The sequence below is a fragment of the Moschus berezovskii genome, chromosome 2 (assembly GCF_049115385.1).
Source record: "Moschus berezovskii isolate FMDL1 chromosome 2, NW_MosBer_1.0, whole genome shotgun sequence".
Lineage (NCBI taxonomy): Eukaryota > Metazoa > Chordata > Mammalia > Artiodactyla > Moschidae > Moschus > Moschus berezovskii.
Window position 1 is genome coordinate 108845312 of NC_142461.1, and position 19284 is coordinate 108864595.

The 19284-nt window shown below is 37.0% G+C and overlaps 1 protein-coding gene across 1 annotated transcript in view; it reads right to left on the bottom strand.

Moving 5' to 3' along the window:
* The window catches only part of SCN9A (sodium voltage-gated channel alpha subunit 9), a 177277-nt gene that overhangs the window by 90776 nt on the left and 67217 nt on the right, over window positions 1-19284 (bottom strand). Inside the window, exons 2-7 of the mRNA XM_088829850.1 lie at window positions 11310-11617; window positions 4987-5105; window positions 4286-4375; window positions 3584-3712; window positions 1871-1962; window positions 906-1115 (exon numbers count right to left, since the gene is read on the bottom strand). Of these exons, the coding sequence (XP_088685976.1) occupies window positions 906-1115; window positions 1871-1962; window positions 3584-3712; window positions 4286-4375; window positions 4987-5105; window positions 11310-11567 (898 nt within the window). The 5' untranslated portion in view covers window positions 11568-11617. The remainder of the gene's footprint in view (window positions 1-905; window positions 1116-1870; window positions 1963-3583; window positions 3713-4285; window positions 4376-4986; window positions 5106-11309; window positions 11618-19284) is intronic.

Below are 19284 nucleotides of genomic sequence, written 5' to 3' on the forward strand. Positions count from 1 at the left end.
CTTTACTCCCTGATCCCCTTCTGTCTAAGGCACTTACATGTTCATTTTCCCTCTGAATTCAATTATCTATTAAATTTCATGGGTTCATTGGGTGACATCATACAGACACACAGCAGGTGTTAGACAGAAAGCACAATCTTGTCAGATCTCATTCTCACTCAAACTAATCAGCTTTGAAGAAAGAAGCTGTGGTAGGAGATAACTGTAAAGAAACATGCAATTTGTGCTTTCTGTAAGATACTCGAAAAAACATTTGTGAATTAAGTAGACTTCTGAGACTGTGTATACATATCATCTGAAATGATACCTACAGAACAAGTTCTGAGGAATTAAACTTCAATGGTCTATTAGCAAGACTGAGGGGAGCCATTCGAAAGCTCTGTGAAACACATCATTGGTTATAATAGGAGGATAGAGCTTAATATAACAGAATAAAGCTGAATAAATTTCTCTGCTTATACAAATCTTTAGAAATATAGAGACAAATATTTTAATATGTGACAATTGACATTGTACCATGATTAATAATGTTATAATACAAGTATAAAAATGTAATTGTATTATTATATAATAAATCATACTATAAAAAATGTAAGCATAAACTCTACAATAAAACTACAGTATATAAATATATAGTTCATGATGAAATCTAATGGTCAATATCATTAATTTATAGCTAAATTTATTTATCTACAGCCAAATTTATTCTTTTTTATCTTATAGAAATTGAGAATTATGGAACTGTCCAAAGTTCTCAATATTAGAACTGCTAGAAAGCTTAGATCCAGGGAAATTTATGAAAATACAACATGATAAAAATTCACACTGTTGTAACTTTCTGTATACTAGAGAACAATGCTCTTAGCCTTATTTCAACCTATTAGCAACTACAAGGGTATTCTTACTTGCATATTCTTCTTCGTCGAGGGTATTCAATATGTTTTCTATTGTTTCATTATTTTCAAGTGAATTCTGCACACATTTATGCTTCAGGTTGCCCATAAAGAGCTGCAGCCCAATCAGGGCAAACACGCTCAGACAGAACACAGTCAAGATCATGACATCTGAGAGCTTTTTCACAGACTGGATCAGGGCCCCCACAATGGTCTTCAGGCCTGAATACAGAGAAGAAAAGGTGTTCAAAATGAAATAAAGTTTCTAAATGAAAAACAAAAACAAAATACAAGCTTTCCTAGAAATGCATGCACTTTATCAAATCAATGATCTTAAATAACCTAACTCAAAAAAAGTCTACCAGCTCAAAAGAAGGGATCTGCTGTTTTATATATATTGTTTCTGTATATTGCAGCAAGTGACTAAAAACTTTAAAGTATTTCCAGAGAATAACCAGTCAAAATGAATAATTTGGTTGCTCAAATCATAGCCACACCCGCTTGAAACAATAACTTGTGTCAGTTCAGTAAATGTCTGTCAGACAAACCATCTCTTTATAATGGCCAAAACAGAGGATGAATTGCAGGATACAGTGACAACAGTTTTCAGTAAAGAAATGGTTTGCTGAGGAAAGAAAAAAGCATTGTGTCATGCAATCCCCCCCATGCTAATATTTTTATATTTCTTTTCTTCACTCTATGAAAAGCAGTAAAACAAATTGAAATTTTCATTCCTGGATAAGCAAAATGGAAAATAAACTGTTAAACAGGAGGAAAAATTTCAAGTTGAGATGTGAACCAAATGGACATCTTCAGCCTCTAAGACTCATGCAATTGATTAAACTCAAAGGCTGACTTTTCATAACAATTATGAAAAACATGAGATCAAGTTTAATTAAAATTATGTAAGATTAAGTTTTTATTGTTTTTTCCTTCAAAAGATCAAAGTCAGCCCTGGTGTTTAACCCCACTCTCACCTGGAATGACTGAAATTGTTTTCAAAGCTCGGAGAACTCTGAATGTTCTCAACGCTGAGACATTGCCCAGGTCCACAAACTCTGTCACATATCTGTAATAGGGGAGTTTATACACAAACACGGTGACAACACACACACACACACACACACACACACACACAAGCAAAGAACAACTCCCAAATAGTTGGAGTTATGAGTAACCTAATGCCTCACACCAGTTACTTCTTACCTGGGATTACAGAAATAGTTTTCAAAGCTCTCAACACTCTGAAAGTTCGAAGAGCTGAAACATTGCCTAGGTTTACAAATTCTGTTAAATACCTGCAGAATTAAATCAGAGTTATTCAGAATTTAGATAGAGTCTATGATACTTACCTGTGCCTTTAGTCAAGGTGTTTCCTATGCTTGGAACTTACTATTTAAATGTATAGTTCTGCAAATCTTTTGCTTCTATCGTTACTAATTTAATTTGATTTGAGTCATTTGATGTGAGCAAAATGCAACTATTAAAATGGCTTCATGCCCAAATAAATGATGAAATGCTTCAATGACTAGACTTCAGTGTTATGGTAATATCAATATATAATGTTCTATAAAACACCATCAGCAAATCTTGACATCTGTATGCTAATTAAAAGAAACCAGCCACAAAAGGCCACATATTTTAAGATTCCATTCATGTGAAATGTCTACATTAGGTAAATCCAGAGACAGAAGATAGATGAGTGTTTTCCAGGGACTTGGGGGAAGAAGGGAAGGAAAGTGAATGCTCTCTGGGATCATGAAAATATTCTGGAGTTAGAGGGTGGTGATTGGTGCATAAATTTATGAACATACTATAAAACACCGAATTTCATACTTTAAAAAAGATAAAGTTTATGGCATGTAATTTATACTCAATAAAAAAGGGGACCCCTGAGAAGATGCAGCCTTCTTTGCACAGATCTTAGCCGGTGGTGGGTGACGGTAGTCAGTAGTCACGGATGTAGGACAAAGAGGTGTGGCAGGCATACAGAACTGGAGACTAGAATCTCAAGACCCTTTCGTATTGGCTAAATGCCCCCAATGAACATGTATTACTTTTACAATTCAAAATGACAGAGGGAAAATATTGTATTTAGGTTTGAGATTTAAAAACTAAAGAAATGTTCTGACAAATATATTTAGGAAAAGAGCAGCAATATAAATAAGCTAAAATTGTACCTTAATGTGATATTTTTTCCATGAAAATAAACTGTGGATGCCTATGTAATATACACACAATGCATTAATGTTAGGTGTAGTATGCAGTGACAGTCCTTAGAAAAGATTTGCTTCTATATTTTATTAGTTTTTGAATAATATACATTAATAGAAGGAGCACCATGCTAATGATAAATGCCTGAGTTTTCTCTATTTCTCTTATCTGTTTTACCAGATATTAAATAGGAACTTGGAAAAAGTGTGACTCTAATGTCACCAAATATGCTATCCATCCACATTCTGAGCACAGAGGAAGATCCTCTATTATACTGATATCATATATACACGTTTGAGTGGGAAATGCTCTTTCTGAAAAATTATTACCATTTTTTAATGACTAGTTTCCTTGTAGGATCTTTTAAATCAAACTATTATATGCAGGAAAAGTCTGATCCCAAAGTTCTTTCTCACTGGGATGCTGTGCTGTCTGAGATTTTCATTTCTTTGGACTTTGAAAAAATAAATACTTACGCAAAGACAATGACTATGAAATCAAGCCAGTTCCATGGGTCACGAAGAAAAGTGAATTCTCCTACACAGAATCCTCTCGCAAGGATTTTCACAAGTGACTCAAAAGTATATATTCCAGTAAAAGTATACCTAGGTAAAAGAGTCCATTGTGATATTAATCCATTGTGAAAAGAATATGGTACCAGGTGAGCCTTTATAATTATTTTTCTCAGATCAACCAAAGAAGACACTGATTAGAGTATGGCTGATGATTAAGGGGCCCAGTCTAACTATTAGAATAAATTACAATTAAGATCTTTCCAGAAAATCTTGAAATGTATATGTCAGAAACACTCCCAGAAAGTAGAGGTATTTTATATTTACTAAGAACACAGGTATGAGATCTGCCTAGAAAATTCCTGTATTGTTCCTATCAGAAATACATCCAAGGACAAGAGATACATGACATGTCTAAGAACAGGCAGGGTATCTGGTAAGATCTTTTTCTCTAGAAAAGACTGTAACATGTACTATTCTTTTCTAATGTTAGCAGGTTAATACTGTAGAGGAGAAAAAACTAATTGAAAGTAAAGTAAAGTAACTATAGAACATGGGAAGATAATCACCACAATTTTTAGACATGCAATAACTTCCTGGTATGAAAAAGGAAGGATAACAACAAACATACTAAGACTATATTAAAATGTACTTATACCCACTTACTCTACATTCTTGGTCCAATCTGGAGGATTACTCATGGTCATAAATATGCAGTTCGTCAGAATAGTGCACATGATAAGCATGCTGAATGCGGTAGCTTAGAATCAAGGAATATGATCAAACAACACATGGTAACTTTGAATATCTGATAATGACATTTGTTGAAATGCTGACAATTTTTCCTTAGAAAATAATTCTAAAAGAGTCTATAGACTTAAAAAAAAAAACCCTCTCTGAACAAAAGAGTAATGGATAAAACCAATTTATCCTAAAATACTAAAATTGCCAGGATGATGATGATATGATGAATGTATGCATGCATACTAAGTCACTTCAGTCATGTCCACCTCTCTGCAAACCTATGGACTGTAGCTTACCAGGCTCCTCTGTCCACGGGGTTCTCCAGGCAAGAATATTGGAGTGGACTGTCATGGCATCCTCCAGGGGATCTTCCTGACCCAGGGATCAAACCTGCATCTCTTATGTCTCTCGCATTAGCAGGTGAGTTCTTTACCACTAGCGCCACCTGGGAAGCCCAAAATTGCCATACTCCCAATCTATTCAGAGATCTACACCAAATTATATTGAGACTGATAAACCTGAGTCTTTTCAGGTAAAAAAGAAATAAAACTCTATATTTAAATAAAATAGCCCAAAACTACATTTTAAAGAACCACTGTAAGTAAGCATTTTAAAAAGGATATGCATGTACTAAAATCTTAATAGATATTCTTCTGAGAGGACTGAAAGGAGAGAGCATGTACAAAGCAGGTGTGGCATTGAAACGGAAGATTGCTTTCCCCTTGTTCAACACTATGAAAGTCTGCAGGAGCAAAAAGAAAACAATATGAATTGAAATTCCAAAATTTCAATCTAGTGCATTAATATCTGCAGTTTACCTCCGCATGTGGTAGAGTCATATTAAAGAAGCACTGCCATCAGACTCAAGCGATGCGGTTCCAAGGCCATTGATGGGAATATTCACATCATGTTAGCCAATGAACTCCAAGTCCATTGTTCATTTCTTCAATAAAGTAAGAAGTGAGCCATTTATGAGTATGTATTATTTAGAGCTTTCAAAGAACAGTGTTCTCTTTTTCATATCCCTTAAGTGAACTCCGGGAGTTGGTGATGGACAGGGAGGCCTGGCGTGCTGTGATTCATGGGGTCGCAAAGAGTCAGACAGGACTGAGCGACTGAACTGAACATTCAAATCAGTAACAATAACTTGTGGCCACTGGAATTATTTTAAATACAACTTCCTTGTATCATTACATTGCATTTTATGCAAACCAAATAGCAACCAGCTATCCCTAATTTTTATCATATTGCTTTGAGAATTGTAATACTTCCTGGCTATTGTCAGGGTTAGTAGCAAATGTTCTAAAATATGAGTTTTCAAAATATTTTCATGAATTTAAGGAATATTAGAGTTGAAAGAATCCTATTAATTTGATTTTCCTATTTTACATATAATACTAATAACAGCTAAAATAAAAGAACACAAATTAAAGAATTTGCTTGCTACTATTCATGGTAATTTTTTGAAATGTGAATAGAACCATTTAAAAAATATGTTATGTAACCACTGAATAATGAGTTACATTCTCCATGGCTTTGGTATTTAGTTGAAAAATTTAAAAGCCAAACAAATAAACAGCAATAACAATAAAACATTACAATAACCTAAGGAATTGGCTTGGAAACCACAAAGACTTAAGTTTAAAGCCTGCTCTTACTTATCTGTGGCTGGCAAGCAAATTCCTTGTGCTATCTATTAACAGAAGACACTGATTTTCAGTCTTTTTGATGTTGATTCTGAATTTTACATATGTTTATAAGTGGTAAACATATGTAATAAATATTTTCCACCAAATTTTAGAGATATAACTTTGAGTAATCTTGCTTTTGTATGTGGCAGTGGTCCTGAGAAAACAAACGAGAACTACGTTAGTTTAACTTTTTATACTCTTGGTCTCTTTTACTATACCAGTTATGTTAAAACATATTTGAACATAAAGTTCACTATATATTCTATATTTAAAATTAGTTTTAAAATTAATACCTTATGTTTGAGTACAATTATTGTTTTCTTAAATCTCAATACACTGTGCTTTTTAAAATTCATTCATCTAATATTTTCTACAGTTGTGTAGTGAATGTGAGTATGTGCTAAGTCGCTTCACTTTTGTCAACTCTTTGCTGCCCTTTAGATTGTAGCCTGACAGGTTTCTTTGTCCATGGGATTTTCCAAGCAAGAATACTCAAGTGGGTTGCCATGCCCTCCTCCAGGGGATCTTCCTGACCCAGGGATCAAACCATTGTCTCTTAAGTCTCTCCTGCATTGATAGACAAGCTTTTTTTTTTTTTAACTACTAGTGCCACCTGGGAGCAACTATGGCATAAGAGATACTGAAATGAATTTGAACATAAGTGAGGCATGAATTTTGCATTCAAGAGGTTTCATAGAAAAGTGATTAAGAGCACAGTAACTCTAACACAGGGCTTCCTTGGTGGCTCAGAAAGTAAAGAATCCACTTGCAACACGGGAGACCTGAGTTCGATCCCTGGGTTGGGATGATTCCCTGGAGGAGGGCAAGGCAGCCCCTCCAGTATTCTTGCCTAGAGAATCCCTATGGACAGAGAAGCCTGGCAGGCTATAGTCCATGGGGTCACAAAAAGTCAGACACGACTGACTGACTAAGCAGACAGCACAACTCTAATACAAGGCATGACATGACATGTATCATACAGAGAAATGCAAATGGCAGAGCATGAGAGTGAAGAGGGAGCAGGGTCTTATGTCTATTGGAATAACCAGGGAGGCTTCATGAAACAGAAGTCATCTGAGCTAACATGAAAATGATATTACTGCCTCAACTTGGCAAGATCAAGTTAAAAAAAAAAAAGACTTGGTTTACTATTTTTAAATTCAATTCCCAATTTTAATTTACATTAAAAACTTCTTTAGGATTGTCTGGATTTATACACAGCCACTAGCTAATTATAGATGGAAAACAGATAAGAAATTTTGAGTAGCAGAATGAGTATCTCTAGAACACTCTAAATTCCTGCTAGAAAATGCACAGATGTCAATGTCTGAATAAATTATTTTAATATGGCTCACTTATTTATTGAACATAAAATCAGAGAATTATGAGCTGAGGAGTATAAGCTTTGGAGTTGGACAGATAGTATTCTAAGTACTTGATCTACCATTTCACAACTTGAGAGCTAGCACTCAGAGTCTGTGAAGCTTTTAAGGTCTGGTACGTTGTAAATTCTTGGTAAATGTTGGGAACACGTATGCGTGCTAAGTCACTTTAGTCGTGTCTGATTCTGTGTGACCCTATAGACTGCAGCTCACCATGATCCTCTGTCCTTGAGATTCTCCAGGTAAGAATACGAAAGTGGTTTGCCATGCCCTCCTCCAGGGAATCTTCCCACTCCAGAAATCAAACCTGCATCTCTTATGTCTCCTGTATTGGCAGGTGAGTTCTTTACCACTAGGGCCACCTTGGAAGCCACTTAATATATGCATCATATATGAAAATGAAGCCCTAACCTCTACATACCTCTACGTTAATTTATTAAATGTTCTTGTTTTTTTTTTTTTTAAACAAAGCATTGATCATTACACTCAAGCATAAGTTAAAATCTGAACCTAAATCAAATTAGGAGTCATTAAGATTTTTAATCCAAGCAATGATTATAGCGCAGCAGAAATAAAGTTCTCGTCTATTAGTGTGAATAACTTGAAACATTAAAGACTCAATCCACATGAAAGTCAACCCTGAAGTTGCAAGGGGAAGTCCAAACTATTTTAACCAAGAATGATTGAGAAGCTAGGACACAGCACAGAAAGTTGATCATTTAAAGCTCCAAACCAAAAAATAAAAATAAGAAGACTCAATAATCCCTTTGGGTATTTATTTATCTGTTAAGAGAGGGCCATGAAAAATAGACTACTTAGTCTGACTTAGCTCTACCTAAGTATTATATTCTGATGCAGATGTGCATTGGGCTTTTAACATGGTTGGTGTCACATCTGAAAGGAGCTGGGGCCAAAGCGAGGGACTGGAGTCCCAGCCCAAATATTCTCTATTACATTAGTCTATCCCAGAGCTAAAATGATTCCATTTTTCATCCTCCAAATGCAAACATTTTCTTCTTACCTCCAAAGTCACTTTAAGCCAATATTAGTTTATGTCTCTGAACTGGGATTTACTCCAGTAAGATTTTTTCCTCCTTAAGGGAGGCTGGTTAAATTACATCCAGGCCCCCTCTAGAAATCGGAAATGCAGGAGCCAGACATTTTTCAGGATGAAGTAATATCAATAAGTAAAATGAGAAAGTATTTTTAATTTTGCCTATTTCATTATTTATCCATTCATTATTTCATTCATTTTTGTAAAGTTGTGAGCACAGTAGTTGCTATACAACAAAAACAAAACTAAACAAAGAGATACCGGACAACATCTCAATAGGAAGTCAAATCAACTTGAACTAAAAAATCTAGGACAGAATTTACAAGTGTTTACGTAACATTTTGTGAGTTAAATTAATTTCCTCAAATCCTTTATTAATTCCTATCTCTCCAGGTTTTGGTGAATATGTTGCTAATTTGTATGAAAAATCCAGTGTCTGTCACAGAGACCCTGAAAACATGTTCAGTTCAGTTCAGTTCAGTCGCTCAGTCGTGTCTGACTCTTTGCGACCCCATGAGTCATAGCACGCCAGGCCTCCCTGTCCATCACCAACTCCCGGAGTTCACTCAAACTCATGTCCATAGAGTCAGTGATGCCATCCAGCCATTTCATTCTCTGTCATCCCCTTCTCCTCCTGCCCCCAATCCCTCCCAGCATCAGAGTCTTTTCAAGTGAGTCAACTCTTCGCATGAGGTGGCCAAAGTATTGGAGCTTCAGCTTCAGCATCAGTCCTTCCAATGAAACATGTTAGCTTTCTTTTTTTCTGTGTCAGACTACTGATGGGTTAATAAGAATGCTGGGTATTATCTCAAAGGCTTCTCAGGTATTCTGCTTACTCGACATGCTGTCAGTTTGTTGAGATGCTGACTTTAATATGAGGCAAAAAATTACGCATTGTTATTCATAGCAACTCTCCCTGAAGTAGATGTGTTTATGCCATCAAAATTAAGTTCATCACGTTTTCTATTTCACAAGACATTTCACTGTTTCTTATTTTATCTGCTAGCTATCTTATCAAGAAATGTGTCCTTTTATTTATATCTTAAATCAAAATAACTTTTAAATGGACTTTATCCTGCCTTTCTTGACCTCTTGACGGTAAGTCTGCAGGTGTAGCAAAGCATTGTTGGGAGAAAGTTAGGGAACCTGCTGATTTTATCCTGTACTGTCTCTTCTTTGTCAAGTTCAATCTGGTTCTATCTGCCACTGTCTCAAAAATGACGGTAACCTCATTCTCATTTTCTTGGTAAAATTATCTTTACAGCAGTTGTTTCAAACTCTCCCATTTCCTTAATGCAATTAATATTCTCAGATCTGCTGTTCCCAAGATTGACTCTCAAAGGACAACTTCCACTCCTGTAGTATGGAAAATATTGACAGTATGTAACGTGCATTTCCTCAGATGTGCCTACATTTACTTCAACATATCTTAAATTCATCCTATTTGCCCTACAAGGCTCACTCAGTAAGGCTTCTCTCCACTTTTCTGTAGTTTTCTAATGCAAATTCAAGCCGACTTGTGGTTTATCCCTTGTCTGTTAACATCAGCAACTAACTACTTTACTCAACCTTCTATAATTTCCTCTCTGGGAATAATTTTTCTCCACTTTAAACATGCTATTTATACCTTATGTAAAAAAGGTTTTCAAGGGACTTCCCTGGTGGTCCAGTGGTTGAGAATATGCCTACCAATGCAAGGCAACATGAGTTTGATACCTGGTCTGGAAGATTCCACATGTCATGGGACAACGAAGCCTGTGTGCCACAACTACTGAAGCCCACGCTCTACAGCAAGAGGAGCCACTGCAATGAGAAGCCCACACACTACAGCTATAGACTAGCCCTTGCGCGCCACAACGAGACAAAGCCTGAGCACAGCAAGTAAGGCCTAGAACAGCCAAAAATAAATACCAAAAAAACTGTAACTGCAACTTTTCATTTTTTTTTAAAAGTTTTCAATCTTTCTGTTGCCTTAAGTGACCATCTTTCTGATGGAAATTTCTCAAATTTCTCATACTTCCTCTTTTCACTTGCTATCCACCACTATCTTGCTTTTTGTAAAAAAATGAATGTAGTTAATTACAATGTTGTGTTAGTTTCAGGCATACAGCAAAGTGAATCAGTTATACATATATCCTCTCTCTGTTTTTTAAGATTCTTTTCCCATATAGGCCATTACAAAGTTTTGAGTAGAGTTACCACTCTCTTGCTTTGATTTCCATCAATATAAACTGCTTGCAAAAAAGTTACCAACTCATCCTCCTTGTTCATTCCAATAGTCTTTATCTAGCCTCAGCTTCCTGAGTAATTTTATGAGATATTCTCCTTCCTTTTTTTTTGAATAGTGGAAAATTTTCTGATTTATGTCTTACCTCTCTGACCATCTCAGATTCTCCATTCTCTCCAACCCCCTAAATGAGTGGCTCTCGAAACCCCATAATTAGTTAAGTGATTTTATATATTCCCACGGATTCAACTGACACCTCCATGCAAATGCACTCTGGACGTATACCCAGGTCTTACTTCTCACATTGACAGTTATTTTGTTTCTATGAGGAAGCACTTATGTCATGTCTAAAGGGCAGAACATGATACTGAACACTATTTAAAAAAAAAAAACAACAAAATAGGATGCCAGTGACAGAATCAGTTTTGATGAAAAATTATAAAAAGTACATATTCTGAAACATCCCACATATGCATTTTAACTAAACATGTTTTCATGATGTAGTTTTTCACTAAATTCCTCTTAATCTCAGCATCTGTTTGTACAAAAGAGGTGAAGAGAGACCGCACCATTGCAGGTACAATAAACTCACTTTTTTGTCTGCATAGTAAGGGTCCAAGTCCTCCAGGGGCTCTGACACCATGCCCGGAGGAATGTCCCCATAGATGAAGGGCAGCTGTTTGCCGGCTTCCAAGTCACTGCTTGGCTTTGGCCCTTCTTCATCATTGTCTTTCTTTTCTTCTTTGGGTTGCTTTGCTTTTCCTTCAGCAATACGTTGTTCAATGAGGGCAAGAGACTGTTTTGTGAAGAAGACAAAGCTCTGAGGTCCCGGGGGAGGCAACATTGCCATCTTTTCATCCTGTATGTTTTATTTCCCCTTCAACTCCTTACATAAGAGGCCTAAGGAGAAATAAAGAAAGCCTTAACTGCTTGCCAGTCAAGAATGACACTTAATAAATAATAATAATAATTATAGTAACAATAAAAAACAGATTCTGGTTTCAACTGCAAGAAGAATGTGTTCACATAATTGCCATCATGTTGAATGGGCACTTACTAAGTGACTACTATGTACATGACTTATTTTAGATGCCCTCTAATGAACTTTATTTAAGAACTTGAGCTTAGTACTTCACGGATCTTAGCGACAACTTAATTAAAAATGCTTGATTCATTTTTCTTTTCATCTGTGCTTATTCTTAGTGCAATTCAACTTCCCTTGAATAAAAATCTTTGTGACAGGGCTTCTGACAGCACCATTTTCCAGTTCCCCATTTTCTGCATCACCTGATCCTATTCTGTCTGACACACGTACAGTCTCTACTTCTCACTCTTAAAGAAACTAATTTCTATAAAGTGAGGTGGTAGAAGATTGTTTTACTCTATTTTACACATTTAGACTTTCTTACAATAAACACATGAGCTTCCCTGGTAGCTCATACGGTAAAGAATCTGCCTACAACGGAGGAGACTGGGTTCGATCCCAGGGTCAGGAAGATCCCCTGGAGAAGAGAATGGCAACCCACTCCAGTATTCTTGCCTGAAGAATTTCATGGACAGGGGAGCCTGGCGGGCTACAGTCCATTGGGTCACAAAGAGTCAGACACGACTGAGCGACTAACACACACATACACAATAAATACATGCCCTTTTACAATTCAGAAAACATTTTTTCATTTTGAATTAAAACAATTTAGGGAAATGTTTTAGAAGAACAAAGAAGATAAAAGGAATTTTGGAAATGCTTTGGAATAGATTCAATTTTTAAAGTTAAAATAAAAAAACTATGATAGGCACTCAAATTATGACTTACTTAACTGACTTACATGTATATATAAAACATTACAAAAAGTGCAGGAAAGAAAAAATTTTAAATTATATATTAATATTTTGGAATGTTCTAAATAAAAGAGCATAAAATTAACAATTCTTATTTTAAAAACGATAGGCGCATTATTTCATTCAGTCAAGGTAACTTCATAACTCCTCCACTGGGAAATAAAAATGAGTCCTGCATTAGGATTACCTCTGTTGGGATACACCAACTTCTAGTATGTCAGCCTGCTGTGAACAGCTTGAAAGACTGTGCTTTAAGTGATATCTTGATACACTAAGGGAGGATGAGCTAAGAGAAGTCATGGTCTGCTCTTTTATTTTCCATTGTGAAATGTAAAAATTAAGCAAATCACAATAGTGACAACACAGGTTATACAGATTCAGAAAAAGAAGTGAAAGGAAGCTGAAACTATTATTTCTTTTACAGATTTCTCCTCTTCCCATGTTAAACAAAATCAACTCTAGTTATGTTTAGAGCAAAATGGATGACTCCTCCCCTTAGCTACTTGAGCACAGTATAAAAATAACAACCCTTATCAGTAAGCAGTAGTGTTAGCTGCTCAGTCGTGTCCGATTGTTTGCAATACCATAGACTGTAGCCCACCAGTCTACACTGTCCATGGAACTCTCCAGGTAAGAATACTGGAGTGAGTTGCCATTCCCTTCTACAGGGATCTTCCTGACCCAGGGATTGAGCCTGGGTCTCCTGCATTGCAGCCAGATTCTTTACTCTCTGAGCCACCAAGGAAGCCCTTATCAGAAATCTGTGCATTTTTTAAAGGTGGAAAATCAGTTTAAAAACAACATAAAAACAATCATTTTGCAATGTAAATTTATGTAAAAACTTATAAAGCAAATTTAGCTTTTCTGAAAAATAACTTTTTTATGTCTTATCACACAGCTCAGACAGTAAAGTATATGCCTGCAATGCTCGATCCCTGGGTCAGGAAGATCCCCTGGCAGGCTACAGTCCATTAGGTCGTAAGAGTTGGACACAACTTAGCGACTAAACTACCACACACTTGAGTCTGGGTTTTGCCATGGCGATATCTTATCACATTTCTTTTTAACTCTGCTAACTCATATTCATTTAAAATAATTTTACCAAATAGTTAATCCGGGCATGTTTCTATATCAGATATATAGAGCTGTAAGAGTAAGGAGAAAACACAGTTTCTATGTTTATGAAACTTCTAAAATGGAATACCAATTGAGCCGAATCATACAGACAAACATGGTTTGACCATAGTAAAAGAGAATACAATTAGTTTAATTCACATTCTTTTTTTATATCTTGAATGTAGAAACAAAGATAGAGAAATTAGGCATGTATCAGGAGAGAGGGTACCATATGTAAGAGGAACTAGTGAATTCTCTGATTTAAGAACAAAATTTCAAACATTTCTGACAAATTCCAGGACTTTTTTAGTATCCTCTCCAAATATGCAGAACTAAAACCCTCTTATAAACAGTAGATATATAGCAATCATTCATGGGAAAGAACATGTTGAAAGTCATGCAATGGGATAATTAGAAATAAAAATGTATCTCTACTTGGATTCAGAATTATGGAATTTTATTATTATGGTAAAGAACAAAGTCAGTCTATTCTGCTGGCCACAAGCAGCTAATAATATTGCTTTTGAACAAAATTTGAACAGTTAATGACTACATGTTTGCTGGCTTTCCTGGGTTTTAAAGTATTTGACTAAGATTATTTACTTCATTGGACTTCTCAGGGGTGCTGGTGGTAAAGAACCCACCTGCCAATGCAGGAGTTTAAGAGATGTGGATTCAGTCCCTGGGTTGGGAATATCCCCTGGAGGAGGGCATGGCAACCCACTCCAGTATTCTTGCCTGGAGAATCCCATGGACAGAGGAGCCTAGTGGGCTACAGTCCAAAGGATTGCAAAGAGTTGGACATGACTGAAGCAACTCAGCATGCATGCATTCATTTACTCCATTGTTTCTATAAATTCAAGCCAGTAAGAAGAAACATTTATTTTGATGGAAACTAAAGCTGAGATGACTTCTTTTTTTAAGAAAGTAGTGAAAGATAAGGAATATCACAATGTGCACATTCAAAAACAGGCCAGGGCGACTCATGAGAGAATGAATCATGACTCATCATTTCACTACTAGCTAAGTACTCAAAAGAATTGAAAACATGTCCCCATAAAACTTGTACATGAATGTGCATAGCAGCATTATTTTTAATAGCCAAATAGTGGAAACAATCCAAATGTCTGTCAACTGACAAAATGAGGTGTATCCACATAATGGAATATTACATGAAAATAAAAGTAAAATATGGACACATGTTACAACACAGATGAACCCTGAAAACCCCATGAATGTAGCCAGATCCAAAAAGTCAAAGGCTGGATGGTTCCATCCGTGAGAAATGTCCAGAACAGTCACATCCTCAGAGACAAAAAGAACATTACTGTTGCCAGAGGCTAGCAGGAGGGAATAGTGAGAAATGACCATTAATGGTTATGGGGTTAATGGTTAATAGGAATGAAGTTTCTCAGAGAGATGAGAGAATGTTCTAAAATTAGATAATGCAATGATTGTGCAACTCTGTAACTATGCTATAAATCACTGAATTTACACTTTAAAGGATGATTCTTATGATATGTAAGCTACACCTCCATAGAACTATTATAAACAATTTCTAAGAAAACTGAATCATGAAATCCTTGAAAACTGTCTTACATCAAGAAAAGAGGTTTAGAAAATGGAAACAAATGCACTCATTCCACACCAATCTCTGCATAAGTCTCTATGCTCTCAGTATAAACATGGAATATCTTTTGGTGTAAGATTAATTTAGGAGAAGCTATGATTTATTTTTAGCATTGAAGGCCAAACCTGGTACAATTTATAAAACTGTGGTCACAAATCACTTGACTCCAGAAGTTAGTAGCCTTCTGGAAACTGTACTACATCTCTCTGAGAGACAAGGTGGTGAGTGTAGTTGCCATCTGGGTTTAGGAGATTCCTCAACACTTCTCGAAATCATAAAGGTAAGGAGGGGTTCCTTGTCCTGATTGACTTAAGTGTACACATACTTGGTCTCCTGGGGGAAGAGATGGCGGAAGAGCTGGTGTTTTTGTGTATCTCACATTCAAATGGAGGTATCACATCTTTCAAGAATTATTTGACAGAAATTCCAGTGAGTAGATGTCACGACCTCAGATATCCAATACTCTTCCAATATTGTTATTTTCTTTTTCCTGTTTTTCTTGTCCTCACTCTCTATTCATGCACATTCTCAATATACAGTTTCAGTTCAGTTCAGTTCAGCCGCTCAGTCGTGTCCGACTCTCCGCGACCCCATGAATCACAGCACGCCAGGCCTCCCTGTCCATCACCAACTCCCGGAGTTCACTCAAACTCATGTCCATTGAGTCGGTGATGCCATCCAACCATCTCATTCTCTGTCGTCCCCTTCTCCTCCCGCCCCCAACCTTTCCCAGCATCAGAGTCTTTTCCAGTGAGTCAACTCATCGCATGAGGTGGCCAAAGTATTGCAGTTCCAGCTTTAGCATCAGGCCTTCCAATGAACACCCAGGATTGATCTCCTTTAGAATGGACTGGTTAGATTTCCTTGCAGTATAAGGGACTCTCAAGAGTCTTCTCCAGCACCACAGTTCAAAAGCATCAATTCTTCGGCAATCAGCCTTCTTCACAGTCCAACTCTCACATCCATACATGACCACGGGAAAAACCATAGCCTTGACTAGACGGACCTTTGTTGGCAAAGTAATGTCTCTGCTTTTTAATATACTATCTAGGTTCGTCACAACTTTCCTTCCAAGGAGTAAACGTCTTTTAATTTCATGGTTGCAATCAGCATCTGCAGTGATTTTGGAGCCCAAAAAATAAAGTCTGACACTGTTTCCATCTATTTCTGCTTCATTGCCTATGCCAAAGCCTTTGACTGTGTGGATCATAATAAACTGTGGAAAATTCTGAAAGAGATGGGAATACCAGATCACCTGACCTGTCTCTTGAGAAACCTGTATGCAGGTCAGGAAGCAAGAGTTAGAACTGGACATGGAACAACAGACTGGTTCCAAATAGGAAAAGGAGTACGTCAAGGTTGTATATTGTCACCCTGCTTATTTAACTTCTATGCAGAGTACACCATGAGGAACGCTGGGCTGGAAGAAGCACAAGCTGGAATCAAGATTGCCGGGAGAAATATCAATAACCTCAGATATGCAGATGACACCACCCTTATGGCAGAAAGTGAAGAGGAACTCAAAAGCCTCTTGATGAAAGTGAAAGAGGAGAGTGAAAAGGCTGGCTTGAAGCTCAACATTCAGAAAACAATATACAGTTTACAAGTCACTAAAGTATATGCAAACAGTGAGGGTGGTGGGTGATTCAAGTCAGTGGTACCACAATTTTAGACACTTTCCTCAAGCTAAATTGAAGGAAGACGCTATGCCCTTGCTTAACATAAGGGTCTTGAAAAAAGTAAGTTGAAGAGCTTTGGGTCAGATTCCATAATCATCCTCTAGTTTGGTGGGTAGAGGGGAAATCACAGCCTCCTATATGGATGATGGGAAAAAATTATGTGTACAAATTTTTGAGGTTAATTTCTCATTATCTATCAAAAGCCTTTCTTCTGGAGTTAAGTTTTATCTGTACATCTTAGTCCTTCAGTTTCATGTTTGGTAGTTTTGATTACCAATTTACCCTTAGTTATCTATTAGTAGTTATAAATACGGAGAAGGCAATAGCACCCCACTCCAGTACTCTTGGCTGGAAAATCCCATGGATGGAGGAGGCTGGTAGGCTGCAGTCCATGGGGTCGCTAAGAGTCAGACACGACCGAGTGACTTCACTTTCACTTTTCACTTGCATGCATTGTAGAAGGAAATGGCAACCCACTCCAGTGTTCTTGTCTGGAAAATCCCAGGGACAGGGGAGCCTGGTGGGCTGCCATCTATGGGGTCACACAGAGTCGGACACAACTGAAGTGACTTAGCTTAGCTTAGCTTATAAATAAAAGGTTGTAATGTTGTTGGGAATATTAAGGGTTTAAAATTAGCATTTCCAGAGAAATTTGAGAGGATAGAGAACAATATCAAGAATCCATAATTTGAAATTAATTGAGTCTTCAGTTCAGTTCAGTTCAGTCCCTCAGTCATGTCCGACTCTCCGCGACCCCATGAATCACCGCACGCCAGGCCTCCCTGTCCATCACCAACTCCCGGAGTTCACTCAAACTCATGTCCACAGAGTCGGTGATGCCATCCAGCCATCTCATTCTCTGTCATCCCCTTCTCCCCTATCATTTTCTTAAATACTACTATTTCAAAATATTAAGTACTTTTCCTATAGCTACCAAAAAATATTTATGTCAGAATGAAGGTATACTCCATTCTCAATGTAGGTATATAAAAGTATCATGTGTATAATTTAAAAAATACAACTGTCAGGGTTTATCCAAATAATGCTGAAATAAAATTTTTCAGGGAGGGTTTAAGCTTATCTACTTTTAAAAAATCATAGAATATTGATGTGACTTCTTTTAAGAACAATTTTTTTTAAAGCAACAAATGCACTAAATCAAAACATCAGACTGGGGCTTCCCTGGTAGCTCAGTGTAAAGAATCCACCTGCTAACACAGGAAACACTGGTTCAATCCCTGGTCCAGGAAGATCCCACATGTTGCAGAGCAACTAAGCCTGTGTGCTGCAACTACTGAGCCTGTGCTCTAGCGCCCAGAAGCCACAACTACTGAGCCCACCTGCTGCAACTAGTGAAGCCTGTGCACCCCAGAGCCTGCGCTCTGCAACAAGAAGCCACCAGAACAAGAAGCCTGCACACTGCAGCTGGAGAGTAGCCCCTGCTCATCACAACTAGAGAAAACCCACACAGCAACAAATATCCAGCACAGCCAAAATTACATAAATTGTTATAAAAAATCAGATGAACACCATAAATTAATGACCAGGATTCATTATTTAATAGAGAAAACAAATGCAATTAAAACCACACAAAATTTTTGGGGTTCTGCTTTATTTGAACAGTAGGCAGTAGGAAGTAAAACATGAAATTTTAAAGTCTCCATGTTAAAACTGAAAGGATAAACATAAATTCCATTCAATAAAAACAACACATTTTTGAACTCTGAATCTCTATCATGCTCAGTTAAAGAAAGAAGACTTTGGAATGAGATGGGGAAAGGAGGAAATGAAAGAGGTTGAGCAAGAGAAGGAAGATAATAAACAAACCAAACAGGAAAGGAGAGTGTAATAGGGGAAAAAGGAGAAAGACTAACAAAAGTACCCTAAATCCCTTAGCTCCCTTCTAGCTACAAAGTGCAAGATAATAAAAAAGCAAAGCAAGTTCTTTGCCATATTAATTTTTATTTTTAATTCTCAACATTTTAAGCATCACTCATGCTATATTCCCTGTAGCTCAGTTGGTAAAGAATTCACCAGCAATTCAGGAGATGTGGGTTCAATCCCTGGGTCAGGAAGAGTCCCTGGAGAAGGAAATGGAAACCCACTCTAGTATTCTTGCCTAGGAAATCCCATGGCCAGAGAAACCTGACAGGTTGCAGCCCAAGGGATCACAGTCGGACACGACTTGGCAATTAAACCACACATTGTATTACTCATATCGCTTCATCACTATTAAGCCTGGAAATTCTAGTTTTGTATCCTTTATTCTCTCCATTTTCATTTGAGGTAAGCAATGCTCCTCC